Consider the following 23,479-nt stretch of genomic DNA (forward strand, 5'->3'; position numbering starts at 1 on the left):
GATTTTAGTGCACATTTAGTATCGATCCAAACACTAGCAACGAACAACCAATAAGAAGAACAAAAGAAAAAATCAAATTACTCACAACTATACCTACTAAATATACGTATACTTATATATATGTAAATGTATATATAAATATATACCTACATGTGTAGTAAATAAGCTCCCGTACCCGTACCCCAAGCCCCAGCCCCAGCCCGTCCACCCTTCCTCGAACAACCCAGCACAGCACTTTACTTTATGGTTTCTTCGCTCTACTCCACTCGAATCTATCCCATACTATGCCAAATATCACATCAATGTACAGTAGTTGCTCCATTTCTGTTCTTAATGAAACACTAATCCAATTCCTAGTCCCAGTCCCAGTCCCAGTCCCACTCAAATCTCCGATCCCAATCCCTTGCCCCTAGGGTATGCCCAGAAGATGGGAATTGTTGCGAAAGATCAAATGATTTGATATGCGATTTTCGCACATGCGTGTCATCTGTGTTATAGGAAGCCGAGGAAGCTGCCGCCGCCAAAGCAGCCAAGCTGGAGGAGCGCGCCAATGCGCAGGCCCAGGCCGCCGCCGATGCAGCTGCCGCCGAAGAGGCGGCCCTACATCCGGAGATGGCCAAGAGTCCGACGTATTCGTGCATCAGCTATGAGCTATTTGTGGGCGGCGAGAAAGGCAACGATGACAACAACAAGGAGAAGATGTCCATACGCAGCGTGGAGGTGGAGTCGGAGTCGGTGAGCGTTATACAAAGACAACCAGCACCTACCACAGCACACCAAGCTACCAAAGTTCGTAAAGTGAGCACGGTAAGTATTCCGAGCGCAGGCGCAGCATTTTCCTTTTCCTTATTTTCCTCTCTTCTTATTGTGTTTCCTTTGGTGTTTGTTTTTCTTTTTGTTTTTGTTTTTGTTTTTATTTCCTTCTTGTAGTTACTTACTCTCCATTTGTTTACGTTTCTCGTTCTGTTCCTCTCTTTCGTTTCCATGTTTCGGATCCTGTTTCGATTTTTCAGTTCGTTTCTGTTCTGGTTCCCTTATGGTTTCGGCTTTTGCGTTCAGATCTCTACTGTGTATCCCATATTTAGATATACTCTCGTACACTCGTACCAGTACTCGTACTCGTAAGCGTAATCGTAATCGTAATCGAAATCGTAATCGTTCTTACTTGAATTTCGTTTGGATGGCCTATCGGTCGGTCGGTGGGTCGGCCCATCGATTACTGACTTAAGCGATTGATCCTTTATGCTGAGTATGTTTATCGATTTGTTTGCCTTGAGTTGCTTTGTTGGCCTTCGGTGGCTAGGTGGATATACTTTTTGTTTAATGTTTCGTTTTCAATTGGCGGCCCCCGCTCTGGCCATGGCCCACTGCCATCCACCCCTCGATATTCGATTCGCTTTTTGAAAGTGCTCGGCTTCATCCCAGATTTCAGATTTCAGATCTATCCATCACTTGCGCAGCAGGTACAGCTACAGTTAGAGCAACAGTACTGTTACTGTTACCGTTACCGTTACCGTTACATTGCCATTGCATTGTTATCTGTCGCCTATCATTTTGGTTTATCGATTCTTCGTGTTTCTTGCCTTGAGTTTACATTTGAGTTTGTCGTTGGATTTCATTTATTTGGATTGGATCGTACATATGTATGCTATGTAATCTGTATAATCATGCAACTAGATACTGATTGACTCCCTTCCAATATCCAATAACCATACATACGGATACTTATAGTGATAGTGCGTGTCTATGTATGTGTGTATGTGTGTAGGTAACTCATCTATCTGTACCTGTATCTGTATCGTAACTGTACAACAAGGATCGACCCTAGGGGGCCATCGATAACTTTTAGTAGTAGAAATTCATTTTCCTTTCCGTTTCGATATTCTTTTCACTTTTCTCAGTGCATGCGTGTGTCTGCGTTCTGTGTGCGAGACTCGATCGATCGATCGATTGATCGATTGATCGATTGTTTGTGTAGCTATTTCGTAGGAGCTTTTGGAGCAAATTGATTATTGTTGATATTTTGTTTGGATTCGTTCAGAGTTTGAGTTCGTTATGATTTCGGTTGGGTCATTGCTCGGAATGCTTGAGGTGACATCAAAAACGAAGAAGAACAACAAGAAAAACGCCAAAATTCATTTTCATTTACATTTTCTGCGTTTTGGCATTGGCATTGGCATTGCAACATTCTGCTAGCAACAACTGCATTCTGCTTCGCTCTTTCAACGCAACTTAAGAACAACAACAACAGCAACAGAAACAAGTCCGAGAAGAGCCTTCGAAGGCTTGCCGGGCTCTGAAGAGACTCGTCTGACCATTGGACCGCGACGCTTTGCAGGCTTTGCTCCGTACACGAACATATGATAAATCACCTGCGAATATCCGCTCGCATTTTGCATTTAGCATTTAGCATTATACATTTATTTGATTATGATTTGTATTCCCTGTGGATGATACTTAGAATTGTGGTCGAAGCAACCTCCACATTGCTCGATGTTGATGTTGTGCGGGCAGGAGGAATTTGTGGATGATGATTTAAGATTTGATTAAGATTTCTTTGGCTGCATTATCCGTTGCATGTATTGACATATGTATGTAACTCTATATACTCTGTATTGTAGCCGTATGCGTATGACAGTTATTACAGTTGACACACCCAAAAACGAATTCTTAAACTTGAATCTATCGATTGGAACGAAACGATTGCCACTCAAAAAAGAACCCAAAGTTATCGGGCATGTGCGCGAGCGACAACTGGCCCACTCTCTCTCTCTCTCTCTCTCTCTAACCATACATACCACATATAGTTTTCTCTCTCTCTCTCACACGAACACACACATCTTTTTCGTATATGGCAAGCATTTGCTTATGCGCACTGGCTCTAAAACAAAACAACAACCACACGGACACCCAATAGCAGATTAATCGAGAAAGATAAACGATTGACGATAACTAATAGCCAATAACCGATAGCCGATAGCCGACTATGGTGGTAGCCTTGGAGCAAACACTTTTCCTTCTTTTATTCCGTGTTCAGTTCATTTTACTCGCCGATCTGCCTTGTCCAGCCAACATACAACACAGACATACATATTAGCCATAGCTATACCCACCTAATATGTTAACAAAATACTATGCCAGATGCCTACTGATATTCGTACCTACTATATATCCACCATATATACATTTATGTATTGGAATCTTGCTCTCGCTATCGCTCTCGCTCTCTCGCTCGCTCGCTCGCTAGCTCATTCTTACCTAACCTAACCTAAGTGTCCATTAACTTTGCTCAGGGCAGCCTCCGATAGTTTTCGATGAGAGCAGAAACTATTTGAGACTGACCGCAGGCCCGCAATAGACCCCGCGTTGCCTCAGGTAGGTGGCTCTCTCCACAGACACTCTCTCTCTCTCTTCCTCTCTGTCTCTCACTGTCTCTCTATATTTCTTTCTCTGTCAAAATACAACACTGAATATGAACTACAGACATGCGTACACTCGTACACCAGAAACAAATCAGAACACAGATTAGGGCTTTAGCAGGCGACAAAACAAACGCAACGCTTCGCTGTTATACGTGGCCACTGACCCTGCCCTTACTTACTTACCCCTGATCGAGGATCGTAGAGGCATCCAGAACATATTTATAGTTTGAAACTACATAGAAATGCATCCGTAAGACAGTTAGTTCAGTTTTGTCAGAGACTGCTGATCTAGAGTTCATTTGTAGAACTTATCGATTAACACTTGATTCTGATTTCGATTCATTTCGGCCTTCCGTTGGTTTGTACTTCCTTACTTCCTTATGAACCTGATTCGATAACTTCTTCGATTACGTTTTTTATCGCCGTCCGCTGTGCCGCACTGTTGCAGCACCACTGGAACGGGCCACTCTGTTTACTCTTTTTCTCTCTTCATTTTCAAAGTGTTTTCCCTTCCCTTTTTCGTTTGGCTAGCCAAAACCCCCCAGTGATTAATTATTAAGTATAATTCTGTGTAGAAAGTATTTTTGATTTGTTTTGTGCCCCGCCCGAACGCCCGAACGCCCGAACCCACCGCCCCTTAAACATTTCGTAAACTAAATCAAATTTATAATCAAACGCTACGCCGAAGTAGAGAGACACCCACGCCCACGCCCACACCCACACAAACACAAACACAGACACAGAACAACTCCACACAATATTGCTGAAACGAAATCAAGAAAGTTGCCAATCAAATGATAATGCAATTAAAAGTTGCCGCTAGGGGTCGCGCGCACACAAACACCAACACACACTCACACACACACACACACACACACACACAGATACTGTGAACTCTCTGCCACGCACAACTCATACAAGTAACCGCTGCAAGTAATAATTTTTCCTTTAAATCGTAGACAGCAAAACCAAAACCAAAACGAATAATTTAACAAAACCAAAACCAAAAAAAAAACAAAATATATTTCTACATTTATCCATAGATAATAAAAGCAAATCAAATCGAGGAATATATCTATTTTATTTGATTCATTTTTTCCTTTTTCTTCTTCTACTTCATTTTATTTGTACAACAAATGAAAAATGCAAAAACGACAACAACAAAAATAACGAAAAACCGAAAACGAAAAAAAAAAACAAAACTTAGACATCCTTATCCTTACCTGGTTCACCGTTTAACATACGCAGGGGATCACGTAGTTCTCACAAGGTAAGCGCCCGACACTCACACACGCACACACATAAAACACACACACACACACACTGAAACACACACACACACAGATACTGCCACTGAACAATGAAAATTGCGTTGCAAAAAAGTACCATTTAATCACCTGGCAAATTGCATAACCAAATAACCAATTACGATTACAGACTCTGACTCAGACTCAGTCTCAGTCTCAGTCTCTGTGTCATCCCATAAAGCTCCTTCTCATAGACATAGTGTTAGCCAGTAAACCGTAACGTATATCGTATATCGTATATCGTTTATCGTATATCGTCTAACTCGTTGACAGTTGCTATCGTACAGCATTTTAGATTAGAACTTGGAACTGGCATCAATCGAACACCAACCGATCGAAGCCTTTGGATCATCCTCATCATCGATAACAGATAGTGTAGCTTAGCACAGCATAGCATAAGTAGCATAGAATAGAATAGCATACATCTGTAGGTATTCTCCCCCCTACATACATTCACATTCACAGAACCATTCCACCATTGAACCATTGCATTTTTAAGAACTCGTTCGACCCGAAAAACATACTTGTACACACACAATTAGATTGAAGAGACTCGTGTACCTACTCGTGTACCTACATGTGGCACTAACCGTACTCATAGCCATTTATCATACTCACCTTATCGTCGTCTGTAACTGTTACTTACATATGTGTCTTATTTTCGATTAATTGCTGTTGGTTTATTCTAATTTCGATTATTCGATGGCTATACTTTGGTCTTGTTATGTTCGCATCATATCCCTCTCTGTCTATGTATGTATACTGCTATATATATACCATCGTGCATACTCATTTAATCTCGTACTCGTGCATAACTCTCAATAAAATAGAACTAACTGTACTGCTCTGTACTGTACGCTCGGTTGTAAGTGTGTCTGTCTCTGTCTCTGTCACTGTTTCTGTCTCGTCTCTGTGCCCCTCGTTTGTGGAGCCTTCTAAATATATACATAGGTGGAGCTACCAGCATCCTGAGTATTCCAGCAACTATCCGTATCCGTATCCGTATCCGAGGAACAGTTCCCAACTGTTGAAACCGTTCACATCATTCTCGCTGTTTCATGTTTCACTGTCATGTTTCGATGTGCATTATTCCGATAGTTTTGTTCGTTTTGTTTTTCCCTACTTCTCAAATTTATGTTCATTTCTTACGACTTTCGTTCTCTGTAAGTATCTGTGTGATCATGCCTATATCTGTTATTATTATCTACTTTTGTACCCCCCATCAATACAAAACAAGAAAATAAACAAACTCTGAACAACCGAAGCTAAACGAAATCGATAAATGTGTGTGTTTGTGGTCCGATTGACGATAAGCCAGCTGCCTTTCTCAGTGTAGATCATAATTTATATATTGTACATATGTGAGATTCCATGCGGAGACTCTTGCATCATGGCTCACCATTTTCGTCTAAGACTACCGAACAAGCTACGCAATAATCCAACTACCTACCTACTACTGCCATCTATTGTATAAATATTGTACTGCATATTGCCCATCACTTGATGTGTGTGTGTGTGTATGTGTGTGTGTGCAAGTGTGTGTGCGTTGTCGTGTAGTTTTGTGGCTTTGATCGTGTGTACTAACCGTAATTAATCGTGCATGCATGGCCTGTACACCAGCAGTACACAATACGGAACGGACGTGGCCGCTTTGGTATACCCGGGAGCGATCGCAAGCCGTTGGTATTGTCAACATATCAGGATGCCCAGCAGCACTTGCCGTATGCCGATGACTCGAACGCCGTTACGCCCATGTCCGAGGAGAACGGAGCCATCATAGTGCCCGTTTACTATGGCAATCTAGGTAAGAAGTCGCCCACTCACTGTTGCCCAACTCTCTGCTCAACTCTTGTGCGTGCAGGCTCCAGACACTCATCGTACACCTCGCACCAGTCCAGAATATCGTACACCTCACATGGCGATCTGCTGGGCGGCATGGCCGTCATGGGCGTCAGCACAATGACCAAGGAGAGCAAATTGCGGAATCGCAACACACGCAATCAATCAGTGGGCGCCACCAATGGCGGCACCACCTGCCTGGACCCCAATCACAAGGTCGAGCATCGCGACTTCGTAAGCTCACACACCCACACCCCCACTCGATATACTTATCAATATATTTGGATTGTTTATTTTTCAGGAAATCGGTTTAGAGTGCACGGACGAAGCTGGCAAGATTAAACATCATGACAATCCTTTTATCGAGCCCGTCCAGACACAAACGGTAGTCGACATGAAAGGTAATATTGAGGCACGCACTTGTATGTAGATATCCTAAGTATCCTGGCTATCCCTGCTTGCAGATGTGATGGTACTGAATGACATTATCGAACAGGCCGCTGGTCGGCACAGTCGGGCTAGTGATCGTGGCGGTAAGTGAATCGAGGCTCTGCCCTGCTATCGTTTACTCGTACGCATACTTACTACCCACATAATCTATGACTACCGTTATTGCTGCCATTACATTTCGTTCCGTTCCGTTCATTCCGTTCCGTTCCGTTCATTCTGTATATACATATGTATGTATATTTTATTCGTCGTCCCATTTGTGTTCTACATGTGCATTGTTCAACTCGATTACCGTTTCCGTTATCGGCTTTATTTTCGATTTCCGTCCCCGTTTATCGTTTAACTTAACCAACAAAAACAAAACAACAACAGCAGCAACAGCAGCAGCAGCAGCAACAGCAAAAATCATGTAAATACAAAACGAGTGAATGGAGAGTCGAGGGGTGAATGGGAAAATCAAAACAATGCTGACAATTCGATTTCATTTCCTCTGTGGCTCTCCACCTCGATATCCAGCTGCTGTTGATTTCTATTCTTTTTTTTGGCTATGCAATTTCCAGCATGCATACAAACACACGCATATACATTTGCATACATACATCTACGTATGTGTGTATATAGTTTATTAAGATCATCGTCAGTCAGTCATTACGTGCTCCGACTGTCAACTTGCGGTCAGCTCTGACAGTTCCATCGACCTCGACCCCGCCACAGCCATTTGACCATTCTGAAATTGAATTTAATTTCACCCTCATCATTTATGCATTTCATTTAGCAGTTTGCATTTTGCATTTTGCATTTTACATTTTACGTTTTACATTTATTGCATTTTGCATTTTGATTCTGATTTTGATTTTGATTTTATCGGCTCGTTGTGGGCATTGCGCATGCATTTTGGCCCTGCCACACCCCCCACCACCCCCACTGCTGCCAAATGGATTGATTGATTGATGAGCCGGATGGGCGCTGGAATGGCCTGTATTACTGGTTAATCCATGGTCCGTGGATATGCGGGAATATTTCAGCAAAGAAGGCTGGCTTGTGGCTGTAGCCCGCTGCTAGAGCGCTGCATGTGGCAAGACCCCCCGCAACCCGTGCCTGACCCCCCGAACACACACGATTTTGTTTGGTTCACACATGTCATGCTCCTTTCTGTTTCGTTCGATTTACATAATCTATGTGAATACATAGACATATATGTACATACATACATACATACATACATAATACCTATACATATACATACATCAAATACTTTAAATACTTTTGATTCTCATTTGTGTTTCCTCCACCAATTTTGAACTCTGCCAAAAACTCTGCCTAGATGGCGTGCAAGAACATATACATGTATACTTACTCTTCTACATACATATATACATGTGCATATATATCTATCTACGTACTACATATACATATACATATATATATCCAATGAATGACTTCTTTGACTCGTCCATTTTATTTAATGCCGTTGATGCTAACAGAAGAAAGCGAACAAACAAGAACAAAACCAAAAAACTTATGCAACAAATGTTAAAAAAAGAAAAACAAAACAAAAAGAACAGCAAGCAAGCCACACACACACACACACACACACTGACACTCACTGACACACACTGACACTCACTGATGATCTGCCTTTGCCCACCCACAGCCACAGCCACACATCCAGCGACTGTGTCCCTGCTTGAAGCCTGGCCCCACTGGCTATCAGCCATTCGCCTGGTGTGGCCGCAGAGTGGAGCCAGGCTACTAGAGAGAGCGAGTCCTGAAGCTGCTGCTCTCCCACAGAAGCTTCTCCTTGGCCGCTTTCGCAATTCGTTAACGCTGCTGCAGAGCACGCTACCGCTCCCGCTCCCCCACCACACACACACTCACACTTACACACAGTCTCACTACCAGCAACACACAAGGAGCTGGCCTGGCCACTGAGGTGCCACTACTCTAGTCTCCTTTTGCAGCTGGTGGCCGCCAGGCGGCGCCTCTGTGGTCAGACTGGCCCTTGGAACCAGAACCAGAGAGACGGCTCGACTTGACACAACTTTCTAAAATGAATCGAGATCAGCAGCCACATTGCCGCATCTCCGCCTATCGATGATTTCTTTTGTTACTTTGAATATTTGTTAATACTTAGTGCATGCTCCTAGCTAGAAATTGTTTTATTCTACCAAATATTCGCATTCGATGATGATTTACTCTCTCCAATTAGCTGATTTTATTTTCGTATGTATGTTTCGTAGTTATGTATTTTGAATTTTGAATTGAATTGAACTTTGCCTATCGAAAATATTTTATGTAGTTAACTCTTATCTAAGTATCTATTCAATAATTAATATTAGAGCATGCTTAATTCCGTTGAACAACTTGTAGAGCATTTTCTTTTCGTTAGTCCAAACCACATTCACCGTTATTATCTAATGATTTTCCATGAAAATATGCAAATCCAAACCTGCAATTTACAATTGCAATAACAATTACATATACTTAGAGCTAATTTCACTTGTAATTGAAGCGAAGAGCAAAGATTGTATTGGAATATGATTCGCGTGGTAGTTAGCCGGGAACGTAACCCATCGCTGGGTTCTCGCGTCCGAACCAGTTCCGAAGTGAACCCACCGCCAAGCCTAGACAAGAACCAGCAGTAGCCGCATAGAAGTAAACAATCCAATCTGCTTTTAGTGGACTAAAATGCTGTACTGTAATATCACCAATGCCCCAAATGCAAATTAAAATCAATCTGCTATCGGACAGCAAGCAGCAAGCAGGGGGAACAGCAGTTATCGCTCAGCGATCCACGATCGATCCGAGCCAGTAGTTCAGTTGAATTGTAGCCTTAAATTTGAAAGTAATCTCTTGTGTACCACATACATATGTACCTAAAACTACTCTAGCATATATTTTTGGTTTTCTAATATGCAAAGTTATCGAAACAAAAACAAAAACAAAAGCAAAAGCAAAGCAAGCAGCAGCAGCAAACAATTGAAAATCATTTCTAGTACTTACATTTATATAGTTTAAAGCCAAAGCCTCTCTCTCACACAAGACACGAACTTTGAACCGTTTGCTTACCGAATAATATCCAATGCAATGAAGCTTCAACTAACAAAAGCAAACAAAATAAAAGAAAAACTAAACAAGAATCAAGAAACAAGAAACAAGAAACGATACGAATCGATAAGAAATGAAATCTCTAAAGTAACAAGAAATCTGGCTGAGTCAAAGTTGGTCAAATCACCACTAATAACAAATTTTTGTATGGTTCAGTCTCCGTTTACTATTTCCCAACAGAGGACGACGATGAGGACGGGCCGACGTTCAAGGACAAGGCCCTCGAGGTGCTAATGAAGGGCATCGAGGTGTTTTGTGTGTGGGACTGCTGCTGGGTTTGGTTGAAATTGCAGGAGTGGATCTCGCTGATCGTCTTCGATCCCTTCGTCGAGCTCTTCATCACGCTGTGCATCGTGGTCAACACGATGTTCATGGCCATGGACCATCACGACATGAACAAGGAGATGGAGCGCGTCCTCAAGTGTGGCAACTACGTGAGTCCCACCCGTCCCCCCTGTGTGCCTCCCCCCATTGGCCAAAGCCATAACAATCACTCCTCCTTGCAGTTCTTCACGGCAACATTCGCCATTGAGGCAACGATGAAGCTGTGCGCCATGAGCCCCAAGTACTACTTCCAGGAGGGCTGGAACATCTTTGACTTCATCATTGTGGCACTCTCACTGCTGGAGCTGGGCCTCGAGGGCGTCCAGGGTCTCTCCGTCTTGCGCTCGTTTCGATTGGTAAGCCACAAGCCTCCGCCAGCCACCACAGAATATTCTCTCCACCAGCTAGGAACCACATACGTATATGGGCTGCCCGAACTGTTACTGTTATTCCCAGCTAACCTTTAACCTTTAACCTCTAACCTCTAACTTTAACATAAACTTAACTCACCAAAGGCAAACGTGTGATACCTATCGAATACTCTACTCGAATCTGCCTCCGTATCCGTATCGATATCGATATCGATACTCGATATTCGATTCCCATATGCAATACTGATGTATGTTTAAATCCCTTTCCTGGCAATTTGCAGCTGCGTGTTTTCAAATTGGCCAAATCATGGCCAACGCTCAATTTGCTCATTTCGATTATGGGCCGCACTGTCGGCGCCCTGGGCAACCTGACCTTCGTCCTGTGCATTATAATCTTCATATTTGCGGTTATGGGCATGCAGCTGTTTGGCAAGAACTACACAGGTACTACAGGAGAACACCAGTCGATCCGAGTCCCTCCCTCCCACTCCCACTCCCACTCCCGATCCTGCCCTGCCCTGCCCACCCACCGATAACATATCGATATTCCCACATGTACGTGCCAATCGAATTGGGACCAATCGAATTGGGAAAGCAAAGTTCTAGCGTGCAATGAAACAATTTTCTTAGTGCAATTTACTCAACTTTTTATCTCAACCTTTTTCTACTTGCATACGTACTTACATCTACTCTAAGCCTAGCAATACCCTTATACTTACTATGTATGTGTGAATAATCGTACAGTGCGCCTAGCCATAGCCAAAACACACTTGCGAACGATATCAAGAGCCACAATCGCATTCGATTAATCGGAGAACTCAAAGAGAGAGCCACGCTTTGGGCACGGCCTTTCCTTTCCTTGCCTTTGGTTTTTTTTAAGCATATCTATACATAAGTAGCTTGATTTTCCTTTAAGATTCTGCTTTTCTGCCAATGCGCCGACAACCGATCAAATTCGACTGGAAAATCGCCAACTTTTTGCGTTTTCCTGGTAGAGCGAAAACATTTTGCGGCATTTTGAGCGAATGTGTGACACACGCGTCCTGGGCCCAACCATTGTAGGGGTAGCCTAGGCATCTGCCATAAGTATATAGCTAGGAATACTCGCATATGCCGTACTGTTTGCTATGCATAAATCCCTATCGTGTGGATCGCGCACAGCACTCGGAGCGCTGTGCTGCGTGCGATTCAGTCGTGATATTCTCACATTGACTTTAAATCCTAAATCGTTTTCTTTTCTTTTTGTTTGTTTCTTTGGAATAATGCTACATAACCTGTATACAACTTTTTTCAATATATTTTCCTAACGCTTTGCCCGGCTTTAACAAACAAAACCAAATCGAACCGAATCCCAATCAAATCAAATCAAATAATAATAAACCTGAACGATAAACGAAAATCGATCCACCCATGCAACCACCAATCGCAATCGCAAACGCAAACCACAATCGAACCATGAATGATAACCCCCACAATGATAACCGATAACCGATTACCGATAACCGAACCTAACGAATTCGCAAAATGCAGCTGCGTGTATTCAAACTGGCCAAGTCCTGGCCAACACTTAATTTACTCATTTCGATTATGGGCCGCACCATGGGCGCTTTGGGTAATCTGACATTTGTGCTTTGCATTATCATCTTCATCTTTGCGGTGATGGGAATGCAACTGTTCGGAAAGAATTATCATGGTAAGTCCAAGCCCAACACACCATCTGTCCATCTGTCCATCTGTTGTTACCCCAACCACATACCACCCCATACCACCCCATACATGAGTGTTTGTTTCTCTCTTCGTTTTCGTGTGTTCGTTTACTTCAATGTTGTCTATCTACCAAGCATATGTCTCTGTCCACGTGTCTGTTGGATCGGTGTATCCCTACTGAAACCCACCACTTTGTAACTCCTCCGTATCCACAATTGTACAATGTCTGTTGTTTGTCTCCACCAACACTCCCGCTCACAATACGTTTTTGTTCGATCTTTCTTGCCACACACACACATCCATTTATAACTCACCTGCGGGGATACTCTATTAAAATGTTGTTCAAATATATTTCAAATCTAAAGTAAAGAGAGCTACCACAATTCATAGTCCACAATCCACAATCCACAGTCCACAGTCCACTGTCCGATAAATGTACCAAGAGTGTACCAAGGTGTGGGGCAGACTTTTCGTTTGTTCTTCTTTTGTTTCTCCTTTCCGTTCCGATCTGTTATATTTTGTATCGAAAGTAGCATTCAGTATTCAGTGCCTACGCTCCCCATGTTCCTCTGTAAGTACTTTTTAGTCAAAGCTCGATAACTTGATTTTGTTTTTTTCTCCTAACTACGTTCTTGTTTTTCCTTGGTTGTTTTTCCTATGCGAACGCATTCCTTACTTAGCTACACACTTTCGTAGCTCTAGCCTGTGAGATCGTGATACTGTTGCCATATTGCCATATGATGATGGGCGTGCGATACTTTCTTCCACTTTTATCCACAGTTTTACTTTTTTACAATACTTCTGGCATCTGAAACACTGTCTCTTGTTTTTGTTTTTGTTTTTGTGAGTGCCCGCTACGCTAAACACTTTTTGCACACGCTTTTGTATGTGGCTTGACACGAAAAGAAAACCAGAAACCACCAAAAACACCACCAAAGATACCCACCAACAAATCGAAGAAGAATGTGAAAAAGAAGTACAAGCGATCGGTACAGGTACAATATGTACCTGTACCTGTACCTGTACCTGTACCACAACCTCTAACACTGTTGACTAACACTGATTGTGTCTCTGTTGGGCCATAGATAACAAAGACCGGTTCCCGGACGGCGACCTGCCACGCTGGAACTTCACCGACTTCATGCACAGCTTCATGATCGTGTTCCGGGTGCTGTGCGGCGAGTGGATCGAGTCCATGTGGGACTGCATGCACGTGGGCGATGTATCGTGCATCCCGTTCTTCTTGGCCACCGTTGTCATCGGCAATCTAGTGGTGAGTTAGTGATGAGCCGATAAACTCATCAGAAGATGTCAAATGTCGACGCCAGGTGGAGGTGGTGACACTTGCATACGATCTAATGCACTTTCTTTGCAGGTTCTTAACCTTTTCTTAGCCCTGCTTTTGTCCAATTTTGGTTCATCTAGCTTATCAGCGCCGACGGCCGATAACGATACCAATAAAATAGCCGAGGCCTTCAATCGAATTGGCCGATTCAAAAGTTGGGTTAAGCGTAATATTGCTGATTGTTTCAAGTTAATACGTAACAAATTGACAAATCAAATAAGTGATCAACCATCAGGTGAGAGGACCAACCAGATCAGTTGGATTTGGAGCGAAGGTTTTTATCCACTTGTTTTCCAATTAATAACTACTTTTAATTATATATGATAATACGTATACTACCAGCGATATAATTGCGTATACCGTTAACGTTAACTTCAACTCACCATTGGCCAGTAATTGAATTGCGTAATCGATATTCGACTCAATAATATCAATCTCAAAATCAGTATCAGTATTCAGTATATCAGTATATCAGTATATCAGTATATCAGTATTCAGTATAACAGTATATCAGTATTCAGTATTCAAAGCTCAAAATCAAACCCAATTCGTGTTCTGTAAACAGTAAGCAGTTCATTCTGTAAAGTAAATCAAAAGCAAAACCAAAAACCAAGAACGTTCTTAGCTGACAGTTTGCAATTTCTCCTTAGTTAGTTCAACGTGTTCTTCCTACTATATGTACCTGTACCTCAACCTCTAACCCTAAAGTCCAGCCCAGCCCTGCCCTGCCCAGCCATTCGTATCAGCCATACAACATGTATCTATCTGTACTCAGTATATTCAGTATTCTGTAATCGAAATACAACCAAAAAGCAAACCTCATCTCGATAGCGATTGTCGATAACTCGATAGCTCCATTTACTGTATATCGTATTTGTGTATTTCTGCATTCGTATCGGTTTCCGTTCGATTTGAACCCAATTGTTGTTGTTCAACTGGTCATTGATGCCCACTCCCCCCCCCCCCGCAACCCCACGCAGGCAACATCCCTCACCTCAGAGCTCAGAGCTCGTCTGGGCTCCAAGAGAGGGACTGAGACTTGCGATTCATATTCATGCAACCCTGCAAATCGAAACCGTTGCCATACTCTCTCTCTCTCTCTCTCTCTCTCTCTATGTCTCTCTATCTCTCTCGCTCTCTGTACTTAGATGACCGTTAACCAGTATAACAATTAGATAGTCTTCTACTCGTATTAAACATAGAAACATTCCTGCATAACTCTCCCTAGACACCTACCTACACATGTGCCCATCTGCTGTTAATCAAGTCTCTGTCGTATCGCATTGTGTGCTCTAGCTTGATCCTCCTCGTCGACGATGTTTGCTAGAAGTTGAAACTTTAGTTGAATTCTTTTGCTGAAAACTAGCTAAAACGTTTTTTGTAAACAACCCCAGCCCCGACCCCCGACCCCGTCCCCGTCCCCAGCTCATTCTCGTTCGCTACCCCGCCCACATCCTTGTACAAAGAAAACATTTTGCATTTTCAATAGTCCAGACCTCTGGCCAAACAGACCCAAAAGCAGATTCCGATTGAAATTCCCGATGCCAAATTGCAGGCGTTATCGAATTGAATTGAAATGAATTGAATTGAAATGAATTGAATTGAATAATTGTGTGGCTAGCTGTCATTACTGAAACATTGCGAAGCACAGCGAAAAGTAAACGAGACCAAAGTATAAATTCGAGTTATCCCATTCGTAAGAAGAAATTATATAAATTGAAAGTAAAACAGTGGATTTGATCCTTCATAGTGTTACGAACTTTTCTTACTCTCCTTCCAAATCTTGTGTTTATTTTTCGTTCGATTTACTGTCTGTGTTCTAGTAATATGTAATATGTAATATTATGTATGGAGTTTTATTTCAATCGTAGCTACTCACTACCTCGCCATCGAATCATCCACTCAGTTAATTAATCGTTCCCAAATTCCACCGTTCCACTACTCCTCCCTGCTCATCATTGGCTTCTTTAGCAGCCGCTCCACTAATCTGCATCTGCGTCTGATGTTGACTGGTGGAAACGCTTTATAGTTTAGTTTTAGTTCACTAGTTCATTTAGTTCATTTAGTTCATTTAGATCATCAACTTCATTCACCGATTCTTCGATAGAAAATCGTTCATCGTTCATCGATCATTTTGCGATTTGCGTTGTTCGCTGTTGTGTTGTGAGCGTTTCTCCTGCCGCTTCAAAGCCACAAAAACTACCAACCACCAACAACAACAAAACACTCGAGACACTCCAGACACTCGACACACTCGTTACACTCGAGACATAAACATCCAGAACAGAAACACGAAAACTGCGGAGACGCTAACTAAATGTGTGTTTTGTGTTTCGTTCCTTATTGTGTGTCGTTATCGATTTGAAAGATTTGCAGCCGATCCAATATTGAGAATTAACCGTAATCCATATCTATCTACATTCTTTTCATTTATTATGGCCTCATTCCCAAAACGATTTCCCCAACAAAAATTTCAAAACAAACAACCAAAAATGTACCCAAAATCGCATTGGCCAAACAACGCGCAAAAACGAAATCGAATGCGAATCCGAATTCGAATCCGAATCGAATCTCATCTCAAATCAAAATCAACCAAATGATCGACAAACAATCAACAACCAACAACAACAACAACAACTTTAATGCGAACGGCAACTGCTTGTATGAATTATAAATTCGTTTCGCTTTTTAATTTCGCAACAATAACCAACTCGCCAACCCGCCAATCAACCAACCAACCAACCAACCAATCAACCAATCGTCATTGCCCATCCGTACAACTCTGTATATGTATATGCCATACCTCTGTTACGTTACATATGTATATATCGAATTATGTAAACATACATACATGTATGTATGTATATAAATATGTAAAACACCAAAAACACAATCGAAACATGGGATACGAAAGGCAAAGGCGTTTGTCGTTGTATATCTGCAGAGCACGGCGACAACGAGCTGGAGCTGGGCCACGACGAGATACTCGCCGACGGACTCATCAAGAAGGGCATCAAGGAGGCGACACAGCTGGAGGTGGCCATCGGCGATGGCATGGAGTTCACGATACACGGCGACATGAAGAACAGCAAGCCGAAGAAATCGAAATATCTAAATAACGCAACGGTAAATACAATCGATTCCAAACCAAAACCCTCTCCAACCCACACACAAATCTCTAATTTGAAGTTGAAAATGGAATTTGAATTGGAATTGGAACAGTTTCAGTTCCAATTTCAATTCCAATTCCAAATCGAAAATGCTGCTCGATGCGAACACTCGTCTGACGAGCATTAACTTTCGATAGTCTCTGTCTATCGATCTATGTTCCCATACACCATATACCATTTACCATATGCCACACCATACTTTTCCCTCATACTGTTATACTTATAACTACTACTACAACCGCTACTACCTGAATACCTGAAACACCTTATTATCATTGTTGGTAACGACAAGAAATTGACTTGCATTATTTGTTCGTTTCTCTTTTCCGTTCATTAAATTGCCACACCTTTTGTTGTCTTGTGTGTATTCCACAACCCGATCAATCGATAACCAAACAACCGACCGACGAACCACCCGACTGAAACTGAAACTGAAACCGAAACCGAAACTGACCCACACATGAACTGCAACCAAATCAAATACCAAAATATATCGATATATATAAATATATACATATATGTACGTAATATACTATAACTATACAGATGATTGGCAACTCAATTAACCACCAAGACAATAGACTGGAACACGAGCTAAACCATAGAGGTTTGTCCTTACAGGACGACGACACTGCCAGCATTAACTCATATGGTAGCCATAAGAATCGCCCATTCAAGGACGAGAGCCACAAGGGCAGCGCCGAGACGATGGAGGGCGAGGAGAAGCGGGACGCCAGCAAGGAGGACCTGGGCCTCGACGAGGAGCTCGACGAGGAGGGCGAACTGGAGGAGGGCCCGCTCGACGGCGACATCATCATACACGCAACCGACGAGGATATACTCGACGAATATCCAGCCGATTGCTGCCCCGATTCGTACTATAAGAAATTTCCGATCTTAGCCGGCGATGATGACTCGCCGTTCTGGCAAGGATGGGGCAACTTACGACTGAAAACTTTTCAATTAATTGAAAATAAATATTTTGAAACAGCTGTTATCACTATGATTTTAATGAGTAGCTTAGCTTTGGTAAGTCAACTACAACCACAACCAACTACAACTACAACTCAAATGAATCGAATCGAATCGCATCCGAAACGAACCAAATTACTTGTCCGCTAAATGCTCCACCAACCAGAGAGCACTCTCCATTGCCACTCAAAGACTTTTGCAACTGTTTGTGCCATTTGCTTTTTTACACGCTAAAAACGCAAATCGCGGCTTGCAACAGTTTTTGCGAATCAGAAATCAGATCGATCCGGTATCCAATTCAAATCAAATTTAATTGAAACAAGTAAACATTTCGAAATGAAAATGAAAATGTAGTTAATCGAGCCTTGCTTAAACTTTACCAAAGTTGATTGCTTCATTTCCAAACTCCTCCCCCGAAGAACTCTTTTGTTTCAATCCCTCCCCCAGCGTTAGAACAGTTTAGCATAGTTTAGCCTAGACTTCAACCAATTGGTTAGCTGTTTCTTTTTAGTTTTTCTTTTGTTTGGTTTCCACCGCTGATGGCAAGGGCACAGGTTGAGCATTTGCCATCAGCAGTTGAGCCTCGAAATTGCAATTTTTATTTGAAAACTTTAGATCGAATCGAACCGAATCGAATGAGTTTTGCCCTTAGGCCTAGGCACACTCCAGTCAAACGGCCTGTGTCTCTGCCTAAGCTGGCAAAGCTCCAGTTGCAGCGTAGAACACAGCTTCTGTGTTAGACATAGCCATAGATGTCATATCCTAGACGTAGACGCTTTGTGCGTATTATTTCAAGAATTTTGTCTTCAATTTCTTTGAAAATTTTTCTTTAATTGCGTTTGACTTTGATTTGTCCGTGAACAACGAAGAACAGACACCAACAAGTTGCCATTTTTCTTGCGCCCAAGAAGATCAGAAAAATCACAAAAACAAAACAAACAAAAAGTACAAAGCAGAAAGAAAAAAAAGAGATATATCTATCGATATATGATGCAAGTATACTTAAAGCTTCGACTGCCAGTAAAGTGGCAGCTGCAAGCTGCACTCTAACCATACCAATACCCATTAATGTTATATAGCTTCTTATACTGCTTCTAGATAATTGTTAAAGACACGTCCAATGTAACCCCCCAACCCCCCCTAACCAAACCAAACCAAACCACACCATTCCACACACCCTCTATAATGCCAATGTAAATGTCAATGTATTTCTTCTATGAAAAATACGCCATCTGTGAATCCAACAACGAATCTGAATCGATAACCGATAACCGTAACCGTAACCGTAACCGATAACCGCTAACCGATACTCACAACACACTCACAACAGGCATTAGAAGATGTACATCTGCCACAAAGACCCATACTGCAGGATATTTTATACTATATGGACAGAATATTTACGGTTATATTCTTCTTGGAAATGTTAATCAAGTGGTTGGCGCTCGGCTTCAAAGTGTACTTCACGAACGCGTGGTGCTGGCTCGATTTCGTCATTGTCATGGTAAGTCCAACGGTTACCCATGTAGCCCGATCTCCCTTCAGCTTTCGACAATCTATTTATCTCTCTTTTATGTTTGTGAACTTGAACTTAAACTCGACTGTAGCTCGGACTCGAATACTGAAGATTCGGTCGGAACTGACTGACATTTGACCTTTGTGACCACACAATCGAGACGTTCTCTTTGACGCATTAAGAATTTTCAGTTCAGCCTCTACTTCCTCTACCCTCTAACCTCAAGCCCCCACCACCAAAGAACTGTGTGTTGCTGCATAGGACAGTATAACAGTTTGTATCTGCAAAATGTACATTCAGCTATAGATTCAACATAGCGGTAGCCCCCTCCCCTGTATGATATGCCAGTAATCTGTAACAAAGACTTAAAAACCAAACCATTTACCATAGAATATATAAAAGAGCAATAGCATAGATAGTCATGATAGCTTAGTTCGATAAGCCCCTACAGTACTGTACCGTACCGTACTTTTGCTGTACCATACTGTACTCGATCATCCGTAGTTATGTACCTGTACCTGTACCCGTACCTGTTAGCCCATGCAAAAAGAGACCTTTCCATTTCCATTTCGATTTCGATTTCCATTACAATTTTTTGAGTTCAGTTCCTTAATGAGTTTCCGTGTGTCGCTAAACCTGTGTCCTAATGTGGTCCCAATAGCTGTCCCTAATTAATTTGGCTGCGGTGTGGTCCGGGGCCGACGATGTGCCCGCCTTCCGCTCGATGCGTACGCTGCGAGCCCTGCGACCGCTGCGAGCCGTTTCGCGCTGGGAGGGCATGAAAGTAAGTAGAGTCCAGTAAAAGCAAACCAATCCATCCACAACATTATTCGCTGTCTGTTGTCACTGTCGTTGTCGCTGTCTCGATGGATCTCTCTCTCTCTCTCTCTCTCTCTCTCTCTCTATCTGTCTTTCTATCTGTCTTTCTCTCTGTCTTTCTCTCTGTGTATAAATGTGTGATCTGTCACTCCCTCTCTGCTTCCACTACAAATCTCTCTCTCTCTCTCTCTTCTCTCGCTGCGCGTGTGTGTTTGTGTGTATGTATCGTGCTCATTCGCATTCTTCCCTGTTGCTGTCGGTGTGCGCTCGTACTTCATATAATTGTATGCGCGAGTGACGCATACACATGTACATATGTGCGTGTGTGTGCTAACTAACCTAACCTAATACTCGTACTACTGCTATATACTTGTATAACCGTTCGATGTTGTTCAATCACCAAACAAAACAAAAGAAACTAAATCCAAAGCTTACATGTGTGTGTGTATATTTCCCAACTGCCACTGAACCTGTGTGGGTTGGTTGGTCACTTTGCAACACTCGGTGTTATACATGTTATACGTGGCATGTCACACACACACACACCCCCTTCCCCTCTGGATGTATTAATCACAGCTCCCAGCTCAAGTGCCAAAAGTTCTCCCAGCCAACTCTTTCCAACTGTAATACTCCGCACGCGCCATGTTGTGGCATACGCCAGTAACTGTCCGAACGGACAACTGTTACACTGTGTGCTTGGGACAGTGCCATGCTAACTGTTATACCTCCCCGATCTGTACATTTGCCGTTCCATTGTTTACAATGTTTACGTTTAATTTACCATCCATCATGCCCATGCCCATGCCCATGCCCGTGCCCATCCATTAATATATTTCAATATTATACTCGTATCTTATAAAATCTAACTGTATGTACCATTTATGTATGTATGTATCTACCGTTGCCTAATTGTAGCTTTAACTGAAGCTCCTTATCTGTGTATAACAGAATGCTTTGTAGGCAGAGCGAGCCCCAAAGGCTTCAATATGTACAGCCACAGTCATGCCCCAGTTGCTACCAACGCGTGCTTCAGCTTTGTTATATATACTCTAAATACATACATCGACCATCGATTATCGATTATACATAAGTAACTGTAACTTAGGATCAGCCGCGTAGGTTAGTTCTAGACATAAAGTTGTTTCATATCTACATACATATGTACATGCATCATACGTATTATTACCCTACAGTGACTAGTGATAAGAATATAAAAAGTAAATGCAAACAGGTGTACAAGTAGTTTGGTTCAAGATGTAGAGATAGCTCCTCCGTACCTACCCGTAACCGTACCACCCTGATCATACCCGCGTATTCTCCCAAGTTGCTCAGTTTCCCTCCCTAAACCAGTACTCGTAAATCGTTGGATAGTTATAGATAGATACATAGCTGTATGTATACACCCATCTCCAACAGCCCCCGCCCCAGCCCGTTCCAGTTCCAGACACAAATTCTCAACCGGAAACGGACCCCTGTCCCCTCACAGTCCAACCCCTCAAGCTTAGCGGCACCGATATATGTATAGATTACGTAGGTGTATTCCCCTATACTATCGATACCTACTACATATAATCGATAACCAAGTGAGTTTTCGTACCCATGGCAAGGGACACTTGCCACCTGCCACTTGCCATAGCCATAGCCACTGCAACTGCACTGCCACTGTACAATACAACCAAAAGTACCAAATAAATAAATGACAAAACCTTCTCTTCGACGCTTTGGCGCCGTTAGTGTATAGAACCAATACCAATATCGTTTGCTCGCATATGTGTATATATGTATATGTATATGTATGTATATGTTTCTATGTATACTGTATATTGAGGCACAGTAACACAATCCGATCAGATCAGACCAGAACCAGAAGTGTCCAGCACATTTCGATACAAAAAAGCATCGCTCGTACGCAGTGGTGGCAGTGTTTTACTTAAAACTAAGCCGCAATCGACAGTCGACAGTCGCGTGGCATGTGGCACGTGCTTTCACTCCACACTCCCAAAACTGATATCGCTTGGTCTTAGCTCAACTCAACCCAATTTCAAATTGCAATTTGCTCCAAATTGCTCCACAATACCCAATCGAGTCCGGCAGCAAAGTTTGAGCAAAAATGTGTCATTATAAAGACAAATCAAGAGGAAGATGACAAATTATGAAAAAATATGAAAAACCGAAAGCCATTTTCAATGAGAACCTAGTGATGAGGTCGCTCGACTGCACAATGGACGCCTGGAGGCTCATGCATGCGCCCGCGCCCATGCCGTAAATTGTTGTGTCCCATGTCCCACCAGCCCAAAACCGAATCCAAATCAGCTGTAAATATTTTAGTGCTATGCCAAACTACCGTTAGCTGGCCGCAGATCGGCAATCGGAAGAAGGCAATCAGTAATCAGTTATCGGTTATCAGTAATCATTAAAGGCGATCAGTAATCAGCCAACACATTTGTCACTCCCAGTTTCAGTCGTCAAGTTCTGGGCGTGTGTATGCCGAATTCGTCCATTGTGGAGTGCGGTGCGGCTGATGGTGCGAATTGCGTGATCAGTGATCAATGATCAACACAAAAAGAGTAGGCAACCAGTAATCCCCCAGTACTCAGTGTGTGTCGTTGTCCCCAGAATCGATCAATAATCTCTCTCTCTCTCTCTCTCTCTCTGTGTCTCTGTCTGTGTCAGTCTCTGTCTCCTGTGCCCATTCAGACAACCCAACTACAACTACTCGTATACCAAACCATACCCCTCCCACCAACCACTGTCTTGTTGAGCTCCTCCCCCAGCCCACACCCAGGAACCTATGTTTAACGCTAAGTTCAGTTCCGTCCCGTTCCGTTCCGTTATGTATGTATGTTTAGAGCATTTGGATTGAACCGAAACTACTTCCAGTACACGATAATACTTACTCTCTCGTACAGTTATAACCAAAAAGCAAAGCAAAAGCAAAGCAAAGCTCGAGCATTTGCATATGTATGTGTTGAACCGTTGAACCGTTAAACCGTTATGTGTCTATGTATGTGTCTACGTCTACTACCACCTACTTACTGCATTTGTGACTTGTAATCCCACTACTTACTTTACATCTATGTATGTATGTATGTATTTGCCGGAAGATCTACACACACCTATCTACCTACC

The 23,479-nt window shown here is 42.6% G+C and overlaps 1 protein-coding gene across 50 annotated transcripts in view; it reads left to right on the forward strand.

Annotated features, from left to right (window-relative positions):
• LOC117903527 (sodium channel protein para) overlaps nucleotides 1-23,479 on the forward strand; it is a 60,769-nt gene that overhangs the window by 20,592 nt on the left and 16,698 nt on the right. For 3 of the 50 annotated variants that reach the window (XM_034815645.1, XM_034815652.1, XM_034815654.1), the window contains 14 exons: nucleotides 499-807; nucleotides 4,630-4,692; nucleotides 6,353-6,533; nucleotides 6,591-6,802; nucleotides 6,870-6,969; nucleotides 7,033-7,101; nucleotides 10,283-10,560; nucleotides 10,633-10,806; nucleotides 12,352-12,514; nucleotides 13,614-13,801; nucleotides 13,904-14,147; nucleotides 16,818-16,999; nucleotides 17,590-18,072; nucleotides 19,346-19,519. In XM_034815645.1, coding sequence (XP_034671536.1) covers nucleotides 499-807; nucleotides 4,630-4,692; nucleotides 6,353-6,533; nucleotides 6,591-6,802; nucleotides 6,870-6,969; nucleotides 7,033-7,101; nucleotides 10,283-10,560; nucleotides 10,633-10,806; nucleotides 12,352-12,514; nucleotides 13,614-13,801; nucleotides 13,904-14,147; nucleotides 16,818-16,999; nucleotides 17,590-18,072; nucleotides 19,346-19,519 — 2,820 coding nt within the window. Of the gene's footprint in view, nucleotides 1-498; nucleotides 808-4,629; nucleotides 4,693-6,352; nucleotides 6,534-6,590; nucleotides 6,803-6,869; nucleotides 6,970-7,032; nucleotides 7,102-10,282; nucleotides 10,561-10,632; nucleotides 10,807-11,102; nucleotides 11,266-12,351; nucleotides 12,515-13,613; nucleotides 13,802-13,903; nucleotides 14,148-16,787; nucleotides 17,000-17,589; nucleotides 18,099-19,345; nucleotides 19,520-23,479 lie in introns of all 50 variants that reach the window. The other 47 variants (XM_034815649.1, XM_034815657.1, XM_034815698.1 and 44 more) reach the window with 34 other exon arrangements.

The sequence above is a fragment of the Drosophila subobscura genome, chromosome A (assembly GCF_008121235.1).
Source record: "Drosophila subobscura isolate 14011-0131.10 chromosome A, UCBerk_Dsub_1.0, whole genome shotgun sequence".
Classification (NCBI taxonomy): domain Eukaryota; kingdom Metazoa; phylum Arthropoda; class Insecta; order Diptera; family Drosophilidae; genus Drosophila; species Drosophila subobscura.